The 17061-nt window shown below is 45.7% G+C and overlaps 1 protein-coding gene across 1 annotated transcript in view; it reads left to right on the plus strand.

The window, feature by feature from the left end:
• The first annotated feature begins 6 nt into the window (after positions 1 to 6).
• SPIRE2 (spire type actin nucleation factor 2) overlaps positions 7 to 17061 on the plus strand; it is a 36812-nt gene continuing 19757 nt past the window's right edge. Inside the window, exon 1 of the mRNA XM_083164901.1 lies at positions 7 to 419. Coding sequence (XP_083021027.1) covers positions 164 to 419 — 256 coding nt within the window. The 5' untranslated portion in view covers positions 7 to 163. The remainder of the gene's footprint in view (positions 420 to 17061) is intronic.

A 17061-nucleotide genomic window follows, 5' to 3' on the forward strand; every position in this document is an offset into this window, starting at 1 on the left:
GCCTTTCCCGGCCGCAGCCTCCTCCCCCCCCCGCCCTGCTGATGACACGGGCCGGTAGGAGGGATAGCAGAAGGCGGCGCCTCCTCCCCTGCACCGGACCTCTCCCGGGCAGGCAGCCGTGTGATGGAAAGCCCGGTGTGCGCCCGGTGATGGAGCCTCCCGGATGGCCAAAGCTACAAGCAGCGGCGGCGGGGGAGTCTCCGAGGGGATCTCCGGGGGCCCCGGGGAGCTGTCCTTGGAGCAGGTGCTGAAATCCTACGAACAGCCCATCAACGAGGAGCAAGCGTGGGCCGTGTGCTACCAGTGCGCCCGGGGGCTGGCAGAGGGGTCCCTGGGGGCCACCAGGAACAGGATCCGGGACCCAGCCTCTCTTCTTCTGCACCGCGATGGGACTGTCACAGTGGATCCGGAGCCCCGAGGTGAGTGAGATTGAGTGAGTGAGATACTCCAAGCCCGGCTGCGGCCACGGTGGGTCCAAGAGCTTGCACTCTAGGAGATGGGGGAGAGGAGGCGATTAGAGCTGGGAAGCAGGGGGGCCACTGGGAAAGGGTATATAGAGAATACAGTGCAGAGGTATTATGGAGAGTGTAATTACACCCCTGGGGGTACAGGGACCTTGGTATCAGGCTGGGTATGATTACACTGCAGGGGCACTGGTATCAGGTGGGGCGTGATTATACTGCAGGGGGTACAGGGGCACTGGGGAGAACATGTGGCTCAGGCATTGGGGAAGGGAACATGGAGTGTGTAGGGAATACAGTGCAAAGGTATTAGGAAGAGTGTAATTACACCCCTGGGGGTACAGGGGCCTTGGTATCAGGCTGGGTATGATTACACTGCAGGGGCATTGGTATCAGGTGGGGCGTGATTATACTACAGGGGGTACAGGGGCACTTGGGAGAACATGGGGCTCAGGCATTGGGGAAGGGAACATGTAGTGTATAGGGAATACAGTGCAGAAGTAATAGGGAGAGTGTAATTACACCCCTGGGGGTACAGGGGCACTGGTATCAGGTGGGGCGTGATTATACTGCAGGGGGTACAGGGGCACTGGGTTGGTAGAACATGGGGCATTAGTATAATTAGCCAGCTGAGGTGACACGTGTCAAATCTTGGTTGAGAGATAAGGTGGAGATACTGTAGCACCGACCAACCAGCTTCCAACTATCATTTTTCAAACACAACATGATAGTAATAGAAGCTTATTGGCTGGTAATGTATCTCTCTCCACTTAGTCCAAGGTTTAATACATTTCTCCCCTCAGGGTACAGGAGAACACAGGGCATTGGAATTAGAAGGGGTGTCACAGGGGCACAGGTGAGGACACAGGGCACAGGTGAGGGCACAGTACAAGAAGGAAGTCACACTGTTAATTGTCACTATTCCTGTGGGTGTAGGATGTAATGGTTTATATATAATATACATTGGTGTAAGGTCATACAAAGAAGTATACCCAATTAAAGAATGACTGCTTGTGGTTGTGGAACTACAAGTACCAGCATACCCACAGTGCATAACAGTACCTGTAGTAGCTGGAACAGCAGGCTGCTTCCCCTTTACTTCCTTTGGCATATACAGACCATAGCAGTAGTAGTAGTAGTAGGGTTTAGAAAGTGCGGTATATGGAGGGTACGCAGGAGCCATAGCGGGTACAGTGGTATTATTTGGGGCATCTCCCATCACACAGGGCAGACGGCGTATTCCCAATCACTAGGTGCAGCAGTCACTCCCATTAATTCCTGCACTATTGATGTAAGGTGCGTGATAAGGTGACAGCATTCCCCTGTCATTGTCATTCGCCCTAAAGCACAAAAAGTGAGCGGTCTGGTGTTACCTGTGTGCACCTGTGATGTCACTGCACTGGAGGGATACCTCTCTCTCTCTCTCTATATATACATATAAGTGTGCATGCCTCTATTCCTGGGAATACACAGCTTCACCAGTTTGGGCCAGTTTACCCCTCTGCACAGGTCACCCTGCACTCCTCCGTTCTCCCTGGTTGTGTGTGGATGTTGGTGCCAGGAGAACAACTCAGCACCTGCCCATTGTTTACAATCTGCAGCATGCGCCATGCAGTAACCTGGTGGCAGGATCAAGCATCATTCCCCCCCCCCCCCCCAGCTTCTGCTGCAATGTGCACATCAGCACTGCTATGCTAGAGACAGATGTATGTCAGAGAGATAGACAGACAGTGTGTGTGTGCGCCCTCATTCATATCTATTCCAGCAGCTTACATTAACACTGCGATTAAGATTTTCATTGTAATGAAATAAGTGTCACTCCATTATATAAAATAAAAAAAATAAAAAATCAGTGTTACTCCAATCATTTTGCACAACAATCCCCAGCATGTGCCGGAATAGACAAGTGTGTAATACCGTGTTCTCACTGCCATTGAGAAATACACGGCATTTACCCGGCATTAAAATACCGGGGACTGAAGGGACGGACCCCCGTCCTCACTGCAAGGCAAATTCCCGGGTGAAGAAATTCTACCGGTAATTTGCCTTTTAACACGGGTTTTTATGCAGTGAGTTCGGGTCAACCCGTGTCTGCATACCCGGATTACAAACACAGGTAAAAAGAAGGGTTTTACCCGTGTATGAGATCCGGGTATGCGACCCGATCACATTGCAAAAAAACCTGTGTTAAAAGGCATATTTCCAGGTCGACATGATAGACCCGGGAATTTGCCTGCAGTGAGAACGGGTATAACAGTTCTGGGCTGAGCTTGTCATACTGAAGTATAGATAACAGTACAATACTCTTAGTAGGTAGACAATGACATTATTCATCAACATAATAAACATATTAGGGCTCATTCACTTTGTATTTGGAGTCTTCTGTGTTCTGTATATTAACATATTTAAATTTTGTGGCGCAAATGTGTCACCTGTGTCAGCTGTCAGGTCACAGCGCGCAGGTCTGGTTGGATGTTGTACGGAAGATAACTGTCAGAACAAAGGAAGGGATGGGACTCACTGAATTAGCATAGAAATGTAGTGGGTGTGGTTTGAAAATGTCGCAGTTATGTTAATGTAATCAGCTCCCGTCACAAGCGTAGGAGGCGATGGTGGAGACAGTTCACTTGCCAAAGAGGGCTGGTGCGTGTTTAGATGGTGCAGCATGATTGTGATTACAGCATGCAGGGTGGTATATGTGGGCGTGTCAGTCCCTGCACAGATGTACACAGGAGGAGGGGCTCGCAGGAGCAATGACTTAAACGCACAGATGGGTGACAGCCAATAGAGGCTGCTGCGTGCGACGCAGAATCAGCCCCAATGTGTGCAAGAACAAAACTAAAAAGAGAGGACATTTCCCATGACTGTGTCTGGCTGTGGATTCCTGCAGCTGTTTCTAATAAGTTGCTAAAAATAAAAATATTGCTAATAAAAGTTCTTGGCCTCAAACTCAGAATTCATGACCCTGGTTCTAGGACTTATCAGTGCCGCTCGTTATAGCTCCTTCTCATTTAACGTCTACATGGGCTCCAATCAGAGACAGCCTGATTCCGGAGAAGTTGTAATTCTGTGAAACATTGCAAAGCTACAACTCCCGGCGGCAGGCTACAGGCGGGGTGCCCAGCACAGGGCAAGGCCACCCCACATGCCAAATCTCACCCCACGATACAAATGCGGAAGTGCTCACACTATACTGGGTGCCCCCTGACTGTGAAGCCAGACATGGTGCAAGCATGGTGTCTAGGGTCGTAGCTACTGCTTGTGATGTCATGCAGCTGCCGCTCACCGCCGTCAGGAGATACACATGCGATGATCTTGCCCATCATATTTAGCATAAGACGTAGTAGCCGATGTACTCTGTGCTGTACATCTGTAATGCCTGATAACAACATTTAGATAATGCATAGGGGTACATTTACTAAGATGGGAGTTCTATTGAAGAGGGGATGTTGCCCAAAACCAATAAGATTCTACTTATTTATTCAGCACATTCTAGAAGATAATAGATTGATAATAGAAATCTGATTGGTTGCCAATAGCAACATCTCATCTTCAGCAGAACTCCCATCTTATGCTGTGTACACACGGTCCGATTTCCTTACCGATGTTGACGATATAGTCAACATCGGCATCAGATGCAGATTGCACGGGTTTTAACCCTTGCGATCCCTATCCGATCCCGATGCGCGTTCACGTATCGGAAGCCAGAAAGTCTTGGCTGCCTTGTCTATATAGTGCAGATCTGCACTATATAGTCAAGATAGGATGCAAATCGGATGTGCCTTAAGATCCTATCCACGATCCTATCTGATCAGATCGTGGATAGGATCTTAAGGCACATCTAACGTGTGTACACACCATTAGTAATTTCCCCCATAGGATTGTGCTCCCTGTGTATGGTTATTTCAGTGATGTAGAGTAGTGATATATAATACCTCCCCATATTGGTGATGATATTACTGTAAGGCATTTTTTAAATGTGCAATTATGCTGTCATTGTGCAATATACAGTATGACTGTGCTAATGGCTATAGCTAATGTCTTACCTGTGGGAGGTAAGTCTGTCAGTAAATCTGGCTACAGGGACTTCCTGAAAAAAGATTTGGGAAATGGGCACATAGGCCACAATTAAGATGGCAGCATTGCAAAGTCACCCTATCCCCTTGTCTCATTATTCATGTAATAATGGTGCAGATGTATTAAGCCTTAACAAGAGATAAATGCAAGGGTGATAAAGAGAGAAACGTCCATCCAATCACCTGCTAACTGCCATGTTACAGGCTGGAAGGGTCGAAACGCGTAGGCGAGCAGAGGAGGAAAGAAACTCTGGATCCAGATTGACAGACTGCAGCTCTTTGTCAGATTCACTTGAGATGCGATTCCGGACACCATTCCAGGCTGTAGACTTTTTTTAAACACCTGCCCTATCTAAAGTCTGAATGGGAAAAAATAGGTATGGTGGAGCGCTATTTAAAATGAAAGTTGACCGATTGGGTATTACAATAATATTTAATATAACATATAATAAAATATCAAAAAACTGACAGTAATAAAACACAATGTATACAATAAAAACAATCAAAGTGACAGTATTCACCTCTACACATGACCTAAATGTGGAAATATACACATATAAAGTCTCACTGGTTCCTAGTTGTGCTCTCTTGTTTGGTAAATGCTGGATTAGCGGGTGTCCATATACCTGGTTGTAGCCTGATGTTGATACTCCCCTCGTGAGGAAAGGTGGCACACGTCTCACGGAATGGAGGGCTCCAAGATATTGGCAGGTGGCCGTGTCCCTTTTTGAAAGTCCAGTTAAAATATGGAGAGCTGGTCCAAGCGAGGATTATTGTGACAATATTTGTAATCTGGTAGAGAGGTGTCCGCCTAACGCGTTTCGTCATCCACGGATGGCTTTATCAAAGGCCCCCCCTCCCCCGGTGCTATAGTTACGCCACTGGATCGCACTTAAAGATACCTCGATAGGCTTTTCCATACCCACACTTAATGTGAGTCGGGTACGCACTTCAATCTCCCGATTTCATTTGGTGTAAGGGAAATCAGCACAGACTCTAAATCCAGTGGCACGGGTGGAGAGAAAGAAGGACTTTTTGGACATACTTCACCATTGTTGTTAATGTACTTTCTTTTTCATGTATACATCCATATGAGAACTGTATCTATGATGATCTACTAAATCTGTTCATTGAGGACTAATCTGAGTACTATACATCCAAAGGGAAGTACTATTTCATTTTACAAGCACCAGTGTGTCTCTGTCTGAAATCGTTGTTTTGTGTATGTTACAGACTGTGTTTGAAAAAAGTCAAAAAGGAGCTGATTGGCTGGACGTTTATCTCTCTTTATCACCCTTGTATTTATCTCTTGTTAAGGCTTAATACATCTGCCCCTATATTTATGTTCTGTATGTTCATCAGTAATGAAGAAAAAATATATTTGCAATTAATTATAATTACAACAGGTTGTGGTCATTATTTATTTTATAGTATTTTGGAATAGGGGGGTTCCCTGGTATACCTGCGCACGGAATCTATCCAGGTGTATACGCAGGACTAGCAGCTGCACTTGTAACGGATGACTGGGTCCGTTTGAGTATTAACAGTATAGCGAGATTGGGTTTAGTGCTGCGCTCTGTCACTAAGATTCTAACAATGGTTTGTTAAAATGAATGGGTGCTTTTATTAATGTATAAACAAAAACAAAAACAAAAGTAAAACAAAACCAAAAAAATGTGTGCAACAGGACACTTACTCCTTTCAGTGCATTGTCCAGTCTATATGTGCTGGAGGAATGCACTCCTTCAAGAGCAAAGGTGCTTTGCAGAAAAGGATGAAAAAAATTAAAAGAAATGCATATACATATGTATCAAGAAATGGATAAAAAGTAACAAAAAAATAACAAAAAAATTCCTATGATAAGTGGTTCATAAATGGTGTGTCTAGAACCGACAACACGATGGGGTAGGATATATGGGGTGGTTACACGCAATTATACTGGAGTTGGATTGTATAACCAATAAGTTGCGTGGTGTGTACACTTGTAATTGTTATATGTCCAATAATGTCCGGCTTTCAAGAAACCAATATTTAGTGATAGTCCTGTGGAAAGAGTTCAGCGGCGTCCCGCTATTTGTAATCCTTAGGGTAATGTTTACTATGTATTGGTACCTGTGCGCACGTAGTTCGTGTTCGGGAGCGGTGAGGGGTTTGGAGGTGGCAGTTTGTTATCCTCCCAGACAGGACCTCTCTGGCTCGACCCGCTCACACGCCGACACGCAGCAGACGCCGGGACAGGACTGACACAGAAGCGGGTGTAACGGCAGCGGTGAGTATCCACGAGAGGGAGAGCGGGTCGAGCCAGAGAGGTCCTGTCTGGGAGGATAACAGTCACCGCAAAGGATACTGTACAGCGTCCTGAAACGGTGAGCCGTGACACCTCCCCGAGACTAGCGGCAGCATCTGTGTATTCTGTGGTTCGGTCAGCCGTGCACCGCACGCAGCTGCCGGTACCGGGAGGAACACAGACGCAGCTACACTTGTCCGGGACCCGGGGCTCCCCTGCCACCTCCAAACCCCTCACCGCTCCCGAACACGAACTACGTGCGCACAGGTACCAATACATAGTAAACATTACCCTAAGGATTACAAATAGCGGGACGCCGCTGAACTCTTTCCACAGGACTATCACTAAATATTGGTTTCTTGAAAGCCGGACATTATTGGACATATAACAATTACAAGTGTACACACCACGCAACTTATTGGTTATACAATCCAACTCCAGTATAATTGCGTGTAACCACCCCATATATCCTACCCCATCGTGTTGTCGGTTCTAGACACACCATTTATGAACCACTTATCATAGGAATTTTTTTGTTATTTTTTTGTTACTTTTTATCCATTTCTTGATACATATGTATATGCATTTCTTTTAATTTTTTTCATCCTTTTCTGCAAAGCACCTTTGCTCTTGAAGGAGTGCATTCCTCCAGCACATATAGACTGGACAATGCACTGAAAGGAGTAAGTGTCCTGTTGCACACATTTTTTTGGTTTTGTTTTACTTTTGTTTTTGTTTTTGTTTATACATTAATAAAAGCACCCATTCATTTTAACAAACCATTGTTAGAATCTTAGTGACAGAGCGCAGCACTAAACCCAATCTCGCTATATTATTTATTTTATGCAGATGACACTGGGGAGGGTTGGCGCTATGGAGATCTGCAGCACTGAGATGGGGGCAGCAAATGTTGCATGGGGGGCAGCAAATGTTAACTCATGCCTGCTTGTGATGACGTGGTTTACACTGACAAAGATACAGCAGTTAGCACCTTGCAAAGGACTTTCTGAGCAAACCAGGACACCAGTCTTTAGGTGTCAGCTCCATAGTGAATACTGGGGTTCCCGGGAGAAATGTGGAGGTTTGGCTGTAATGAGGTTCCGGCTTTGGCAGTTTTGTAGCTGGTTGCGTGCAGCTGATATGGATAATGAGTGAGCTGCTGGGGTTACATCTACAATATATATACAAAATATATACAATAATAATTGACCCTGTCTTTGCAAAAATTGTTCAGTGCTCTCTGCAGACAGGAATTTTTCCTCAACCTCTAAAGGAAGCAATTGTTAGACCTCTTCTTAAAAAAACTAATTTAGATCCAGACTGCATGAGCAACTACAGACCTGTATCAAACCTTCCTTTTTTAGGAAAAGTCATTGAAAAAGTGGTTGCAAATCAACTAGAAACCCGCCTGATATCTCATGATATGTATGATCCATTCCAATCAGGATTCAGGAGAAGACATAGCACTGAAACAGCCCTGGTATATGTGCTAAACGATCTTCTGATGGCAAGAGACAGAGGTGACTGTTCAATCTTAATCCTTCTGGATCTCTCTGCAGCATTTGATACTGTGGACCATGGGCTTCTAATTGAACGCCTACAAAATTTCTGTGGACTGGATGGTACAGTACTAAGCTGGTTTAAATCATTTCTCACTGGCCGGTTACAGAGAGTTTCATCTGGAGTATTCAGATGAAAGTAAACTTAATCCGTGCCATTGCCATGCGGTGTCCCACAAGGTTCTATATTATCCCCCATGCTTTTTGCAGTGTACATGCTGCCACTGGGTGAAATAATTAGGCGCCATAGCCTTGTCTACCACTGCTATGCAGATGACACACAGCTGTACTTGTCCTTTGCTCCAGGCACTGTAAACCCAATAGCAACCCTAAATGGCTGTCTAGCTGAGCTCCAGGAATGGATGAGTGCCAGTTGGCTTAGACTGAATCCTGATAAAACAGAGGTCCTTATGATTGGACCTCAACATCAAAGGACAAGACTGCAGCACAGCCACCCAACTGGACTGACACTTGGGGGTACAGAATTACAAAACTCTGATCATGTACGGAATCTTGGCGTGGTACTAGATGGTGGATTGACACTTAAACATCAGATATCAGCCACAATCAAATCCTCATTCTTTCATCTGAGGAACATAGCCAGAATCAAACACTTAATCCCATCTGAAGACCTGCCAAAAGTCATACATGCATTTGTATCATCTCGTTTGGATTACTGCAATGCCCTTTACCTTGGTCTACCAGCAAAAGAACTGCACCAATTACAGCTGGTACAAAACACAGCTGCCAGGCTGTTAACTAAACAGCCCCGCTCTAGCCACATTACTCCCATTCTCTACTCCCTTCACTGGCTGCCAATAAAATGGCGAATAATTTTCAAGATCAATCTATTGAGTTTCAAAGCCCTACATGACCAAGGCCCAAGGTACCTGAAGCAGCTTCTGATTCCATACTGTCCCACTTGATTACTGCGGTCTGTAGATGAAAGACTTTTAGCAGTACCTAGGATCTCCCGTAATTCATCTGGGGGTCGAGCTTTTAGCCATTCAGCTCCGACTTTATGGAACTCACTTCCCCGCACAGTTCGAGAGACCCCCACTCTAGAATGCTTCAAAAACAGACTCAAGACCTTCCTATTTACTCAAGCGTTTCCTTCAGTCCCTTAAGTATTGTTTATGAAAAGCTTTTCTGTACTTTATTACATGCATTCTATCTGTTAATCGCCTTGAGTCCTATTGGAAAAAGAGCGCTATATAAATAAAATTATTATTATTATTATTATTAATATGTCAAGAATGCAGGTAGTGGATTGGGCTTAATCAAATTAGACCAAATGGGACTCTGAACCCCAGTTCTTAAACAGAGGACAGCTAGGGGTCCTGTGTGTCCTCGTTCCCAATCAGAACTATTACATTGTTACTTTTTTCAAATTCACTCTCATAACCCGTGTATATATCAATCATATCTACTTTCTCTGCTGCCCCATGTGGCAGATGGCAACCAGGTTTTATTCTCCCACCACGCCCTAGTGGATGGTAGGGCATGAAATACCGCCTGTTGGCACATGTCGTCTCAAAAAACAGTGAAAAACTCATGTCGACCTAATGAATGTCGACCTTGGCCCATGTCGAACTTAAGTCATGTCGCCCTTGAGCCATGTCGACCTTTAACCCTGTCGACCTTGGGCACAGTTGACCTTCCGGGGTCGACCTAAGTTTGGTCTGACAGATGACCATTTCCCTGTAATGTGGAGGGCCCATAATTTTACTTAACAAAAACTAGGTCATTCCTAATGTGGCACAATATGAAGTGAAAGCACTATAGTGTGGCATAATATGAACTGGGGACACTGTATGTCAAAGTGGGAGTTGTGGGTACTGTGTGGCATAATGTGTACCGGCAGCCCTAGAATGTGACATAATAAGATGTAGTGATAGTTCATAATATTAACTACGGCACCACTATGGGGCATAATATGAACTACGGCACTACTATAGGGCATATTATTAACTAGGGCACTACTATGGGGTATAATATTAACTATGGCACTACTTTGGGGCATAATATTAACTAGGACACTACTATGGGGCGTAATATTAATTGGGGCACTACTATGGGGGCGTAATATTAACTAGGGCACTACTATGGGGCATAATATAAACCAAGGTTTTACTATGGGGTGTAATTATAACTAGGGCACTACTGTGGGGCATAAAACTAAGGCTCTACTATGTAATTATCTAACGGACTACTATGTAGTGTAATAATAACAAGGTCACTACTATGGGGCGTAATATAAACTAGGGCACTAGTATGGGGCGTAATATAAACTAGGGCACTACTATGGGGTGTAATATTATCTAATGCACTACTATGGGGTCGTAATCATAACTAAGGCACTACTATGGGGTGTAATTATAACTAGGGCACTACTATGGGGTGTAATATTAATTAGGGCACTACTATGGGGCATAAAATGAATGCGATGGGGGGTGGCCGCCACTGTGGGTGGCATTTAGTCCACACGCAATGCTGCGAGTTTCGCAGCGTTGCATGTGATCCAGAGTAAGGTCCCAGATGCCTACGGACAGTACTCACGCTGGACTCATACCTCCAGGCACGTGCGTTCTGTTGCTCTGCACTCTTCCTGTATAATTGCACTTGATTAGCTTTGATTGTGCTGTTTTTGTTTCGTTAGCTGACAAACCAGTCTGACAGCTTGTTCATTAATTGCACAGATCACATTTTCTCCATATAATACAGCAGTTTCTTGTGTATACACCGTCTCTGTGAGAAAACAGCAGTAATGCCGCATATAACAGCTCACATAATGACATGTGACATAATAATAGACTACGCTCTGTACATATGCCTGCATAAGCCAGATATTACCCTGGCACTAAAGCTGGCCATACATCAGAAAGATATTGTACCCAATCATACAATCTCAATTGATTGTAAGATGGATTGTATGCAGATTGTGTGCACATCTTGTGTACAAAATCATACAATCAATCATAAGATGGATTGTATGACTGATTGTATGATGGATTGTATGCAGATTGTGTGCACATCTTGTGTACAAAATCATGCAGCAGATGGATTGTATGACTGATCATATGATCGATTGTGTGTAGATTGTGTGTCCAAAAACCACCAAGGACTGCTGGGGATTTCAAGGGAAATTGTACACAATCATGAGTGCAATCGATCTTAAGATCGATCTTTCTGATGTATGGCCAGCTTAAGTGTCCCTGTGCTACATCAGGCCGCAGTGCCTTTATACAGATGGAGCAGGGTTTATTGCAGTAAATGGAGAAGCTCGGTTCTGAAAATTCTGATGGTTGGTATACCGACTGCTGGTACACCAACATGGGGACAAGCTCATTGAGACGCTGACATGGAGGGACAGCAGCCTCATTAGAAAGAAGATGCTGGGACCTGCACCTCCATGTCTGTAATGGGCATGAGGTCGCCCTAAATAAGAACTACTAAAAATAGTATTTCTATATTCTGTACAAAATGATACACGTTTAGGGGGTGTAGACGCCCACACAACACTGTCCCCACCCACACAACACTTGCCACACCTCCTTTACTTCTCACAAAAGGCCCCTGACCATTCTCAGCCCCAGCTACACACGTCTGTATACTCCAGTGCTGTGACCGCCACACATCTGTATACTCCAGTGATGTGACCTTCACGCGTCTGTATCTTCCAGTGCTGTGACTATCACACAACTGTATACTCCAGTGCTGTGACCGCGCGCGTATGTATTCTCCAGTGCTGTGACCGCCACGCGTATGTATACTCCAGTGCTGTGACCGCCACGCTTATGTATACTCCAGTGCTGTGACCGCCATGCGTATGTATACTCCAGTGCTGTGACCGCCACGCGTATGTATACTCAGGTGCTGCCTCTGTATACTCCAGTGCGGTGACATCACACCTCTGTATACTCCAGTGCTGTGACCGCCACACGTATGTATACTCCAGTGCTGTGACCGCCACATGTATGTATACTACAGTGCTGTGACCGCCATGCGCCTATATACTACAGTGCTGTGACCGTCACACACCTGTATACTCCAGTGCTGCATCAACACGCCTGTATATTCCAGTGCTGTAAACCTCACATGTCTGTATGCTCCAGTGCTGCGACCGTCACACATCTGCTTACTACAGCACTGCATCACACGTCTGTATACTCCAGTGCTGTAAACCTCACACGTCTGTATACTCCAGTGCTGTCACCATCACACACCTGTATACTCCAGCACTGCATCACATGCTTGTATACTCCAGTGCTGTGACGTCACACACACCTGTATAATCCAGCACTGCATCACACGCCTGTATACTCCAGTGCTGTGACCGTCACACGCCTGTATACTCCAGTGCTGTGACGTGACACACCTGTATGCTCCAGTGCTGTGACCACCACACACCTGTATGCTCCAGTGCTGTGACCGCTACACACCTGTATGCTTAAGGGCTGTGACCGCCACACGCCTGTATGTACCAAGGCTGTGACCGCCACACACCTGTATGCTCCAGGGCTGTGACCGCCACACACCTGTATACTCCAGTGCTGTGACCGTCACGCCTCTGTATACTCCAGTGTGGTGACCGTCACACGTATGTATACTCAAGTGCTGTGACCGTCACACGCCTGTATGCTCCAGTGCTGTGACCGTCACACACCTGTATACTCCAGTGATGTTACTGTCACACGCCTGTCCTGCTGCCATGGCGAGTATATAGTGGAGCTTAGTAAATACAACAATTTAACCATTGTGTGAGTGTCTGCTTCCCATACCTGCCCCAGTAACTGCACTGGTATGTGGCCCAGCAGCTCTCACGTGGTGACTCTGCCTGTAGCCGACGCTGCCTCTTGTGCAGAGAGATCACAGGGATTGCTGCAGGACACAAGGTGGGGAAGGCCTAGAACAGCATCTGCTCTAACAGTACAAAATTGTTATGTTGATATGCAGACGGTTGGCATGTACTATTTGGTGTTGACGTTGTGAATGTTAATATTTTGTGCCACACCTCAAAATAACAGCTATATTGTCATATTTCTATACATAGGGATCATGTTAATATATATGGTCTGACCGTAACGAAGAGATGGGGGATGAGGGCAATGGGGTGCCCGTATAGTGCTCCCTCTACAGGGCTCATACCTCGTCTGCATCAGCCCACCTAGATATGTACCGTTGCCAGGTGACCACCCACCTACGGCTTCCATCGCCCATCTATGCAGTTGGCGTTTTATTTTCTAGGGCAGTTCTGGGCAGACATATGTCAGCAGCGGGCAGAGTGCGCGAAACCAGGTGGTTATAGGTTCTGTGTGACACATTATCAATGCTGTGTCTGACTGTGTACATGGTGGCCGTGTGCTGTTTGTGTAGGGTGTTTACATATATCAGGAGTGTAGGATGGAGGCGGAAGCAGCCCCGGGGCAGTCATCATGTCCTGTTCTTCCTCTGAGCAGATGAAGCAGCCAAGTGTACTGACACCACAGGAACCTTGAAGTTGTGGTCTTCCTCCTCGAACCACTAGTCACCTGTCACAGGAGAGAACATTCCAGTGTAACTGGTCCCATAAGAAAACTAGGGGGTGGGTGATATCTGTGACACTCTGCATGGTCACACTAGCTACTGCAGGGACCAGGACCAGTACCTGAGAGGCAGATGTGCTGACATCATAGTGCTGACATCATAGCGCTGACGTCATGCGTCTGAGCGTCTAACTGCACCAGAGACTAGGTTGTGCAGCAGAAACACCACAAGGGCCACTGTTACCACTGTGTATGCTTATAGGACCATTGATTGTATAATACAGGGGTGTGCTACCTGCATTAACCCCATAAGCTCCTGGCTGGATCTGTTTGTAGCAGTTACCAGTGAATTCCTGCATAATCCCTATATTACCTGACTGTTAATTAACCAATAAGACAATGTAAGTAAAGTAAGTTATTTGACTAGTGAACAGATCACCATTGCACACTGCAGACACCTAGCAACACCACAGTTTAGCCCTGGCCAACCTGTGGCACTCCAGCTGTTGTGAAACTACAAGTCTCAGCATGCCCTGCCACAGTTTTGCCAATAAAGAATGATAAGCTGTGGCAGGACATGCTGGGATGTGTAGTTTCACAACAACTGACCTGACACCATTGTGTTTCCCTTTGTCTCCCTCTCTGGGATACTGTTGTGTGGAACGCTGGACCAACTACAAACACAGCCTCTTACAATAGGTGTTAGTGCGTTGTGTCACCTTATCTACAGGATCATTACCTGAGCACACATCACGCTGTAGCCAGCCAAGGGATTAACCCTTCCGCCACTCCCTGAGACTGTGTGCCAGCTGTAGACTAATGTCTGTATACTATTATCCTGTATTTATATTGCGCCACAAGGGATCCACAGTGTCCAGTCACAGAGTATATAACCCAAGAGACAGTGACTGACAGCTGAATACAATAGAAAACAAGTACAGGACACAACCATAGCTGTATCAGCAGAGGACATAAGTATCAGGGGGCAGTGAACAAGTGATCCGCAGCACCCTATTACAGAGAATATAACCCAGGAGACAGTGACTTACAACTGAATACAATAGAGAACAAGTACAGGGCACATAACCATAGCTGCATCAGCAGGCGGCACTGACATAAGTATCAGGGGGCAGAGAACAATGGATCCACAGCACCCTATTACAGAGACAGTGACTTGCAGCTGTATACCATAGAGGAGAAGTACAGGACACAACCATAGCTGTATCAGCAGAGGACATAAGTATCGGGGCAGTGAACAAGTGATCCGCAGCACCCTATTACAGAGAATATAACCCAGTAGACAGTGACTTACAACTGAATACAATAGAGAACAAGTACAGGGCACATAACCATAGCTGCATCAGCAGGTGGCACTGACATAAGTATCAGGGGGCAGAGAACAAGGGATCTGCAGCACCATATTACAGAGACAGTGACTTGCAGCTGTATACCATAGAGGAGAAGTACAGGGCACATAACCATAGCTGCATCAGCAGAGGACACTGACATACAGTAAGGGGGAAATTTACTAAAGGAAATTTGTAAAAAATAGGTGTATTTGTATTTAGAAATACACTTATTTTTGATATTTACTTTCCCGAAAATACGGCAATTCGTATTCGTATTGATGTGCTATCAATACGAATACAAATTGCCGTATTTTCGGGATAGTAAATGTCAAAAATAAGTGTATTTCTAAATACAAATACGCCTAATTTTTACAAATTTCCTTTAGTAAATTTCCCCCTAAGTGTCAGGAGCAGAGAACAGGGGATCCGCAGCACCCTATTACAGTGTATATAACCCAGGAGACAGTGACAGACAGCTGAATACAATAGAGGACAAGTACAGGGGACATAACCATAGCTGCATCATTAGGGGACACTGACATAAGTATCAGGGGCAGAGAACAAGGGATCTGCAGCACCCTATTACAGAGAATTTAACCCAGGAGACAGTGACTTACAGCTGAATACAATATAGGACAAGTGTAGGGCACATAACCATAGCTGCATCAGCAGGCGGCACTGACATAAGTATCGGGGCAGAGAAGAACAAGGGATCTGCAGCTTTATTATTTATCACCTTGATAAAGCTGGTTTTTGGACCAGGGAAAGGCATTGGTGCTATTCCAGATCTGTGGTCATCATCATTGGACTTACCTGCTTATTTATCTGACCATTTGGACCCACAAATTTGGATGTCTTTGGCTTAAGATTCCTGACACAAACGGATACAAATCGCTGTGAGGTTGTAGGTGGGCATCAAATAACATCAAGCCACTCCCCCAGACGGCGCTCAGGATGTATCATGCCGTGTGGACTCCACTGATTGGGACTGCTGCTTTATTGGACAGTGCAGGTTATATTCATACCCAGCACTGGGTGTTATTTTACCATTACCTGATCTGGATTCCAGTACTGGTTTTAATAGGTTCTTGTATAGTTTCACGGCGGCAGCACGGGCGCCCGCTACTTCCACTATCCACGTTGGCATGGAGTTTATTTTAGATAGCGTAGCGAGCCACCGAGCCCGTAGCGTGCGCGAGCGAAGCAAGCCCCGCAAGGGGACACAGACGCTGCTGCGACTGAGACACTGCCGCCGTGAAACTAAACAAGTACCTTTTAATATTTTTCTTATTGATATATGCTGATTATCATGCCTTATTTAATTAAATTTAAACTTAAATTGATTCACCTACTACTAGAGCACTGCTTCTGTCTTTCTTTTTGTCCATGGTTTAAGTAAGAGAAGAAAAAAAATCAGAACAAATGTTATAACCCAGTTTTGCGCAAATGAGCGAATTGTGGGGGTTATTCTGGTTGATTCACAAGGCTGAGAATTCGCAGCCTGGCGAGCCCATCAAACCCCGCCTTGTGAATGGTTGGCTGGCGCCACCCATTTGCAAGCACCATTTGCACACAGGGGATGCGAATGGATGTTACACAGTTACATCGATGTGGTGCGTACAGGCATATAAAAGTGACCTTCAAGTCACTAATACCCCTTTTACACCGCCGAAAAATCCGGGTCAGCGGCGGGTCAGACCCGGATCTGCGGCGGTGTAAATGGGGTCCAGCCGTGTCCATTTACACAGGTCCTCTACCCAGGTCCTGACCTGGGTAGAACACGGTCAGGACCCGTGTAGAAACC

This window comes from Crinia signifera, chromosome 11 (genome assembly GCF_055691185.1).
Source record: "Crinia signifera chromosome 11, ASM5569118v1, whole genome shotgun sequence".
In the NCBI taxonomy this organism is placed as follows: domain Eukaryota; kingdom Metazoa; phylum Chordata; class Amphibia; order Anura; family Myobatrachidae; genus Crinia; species Crinia signifera.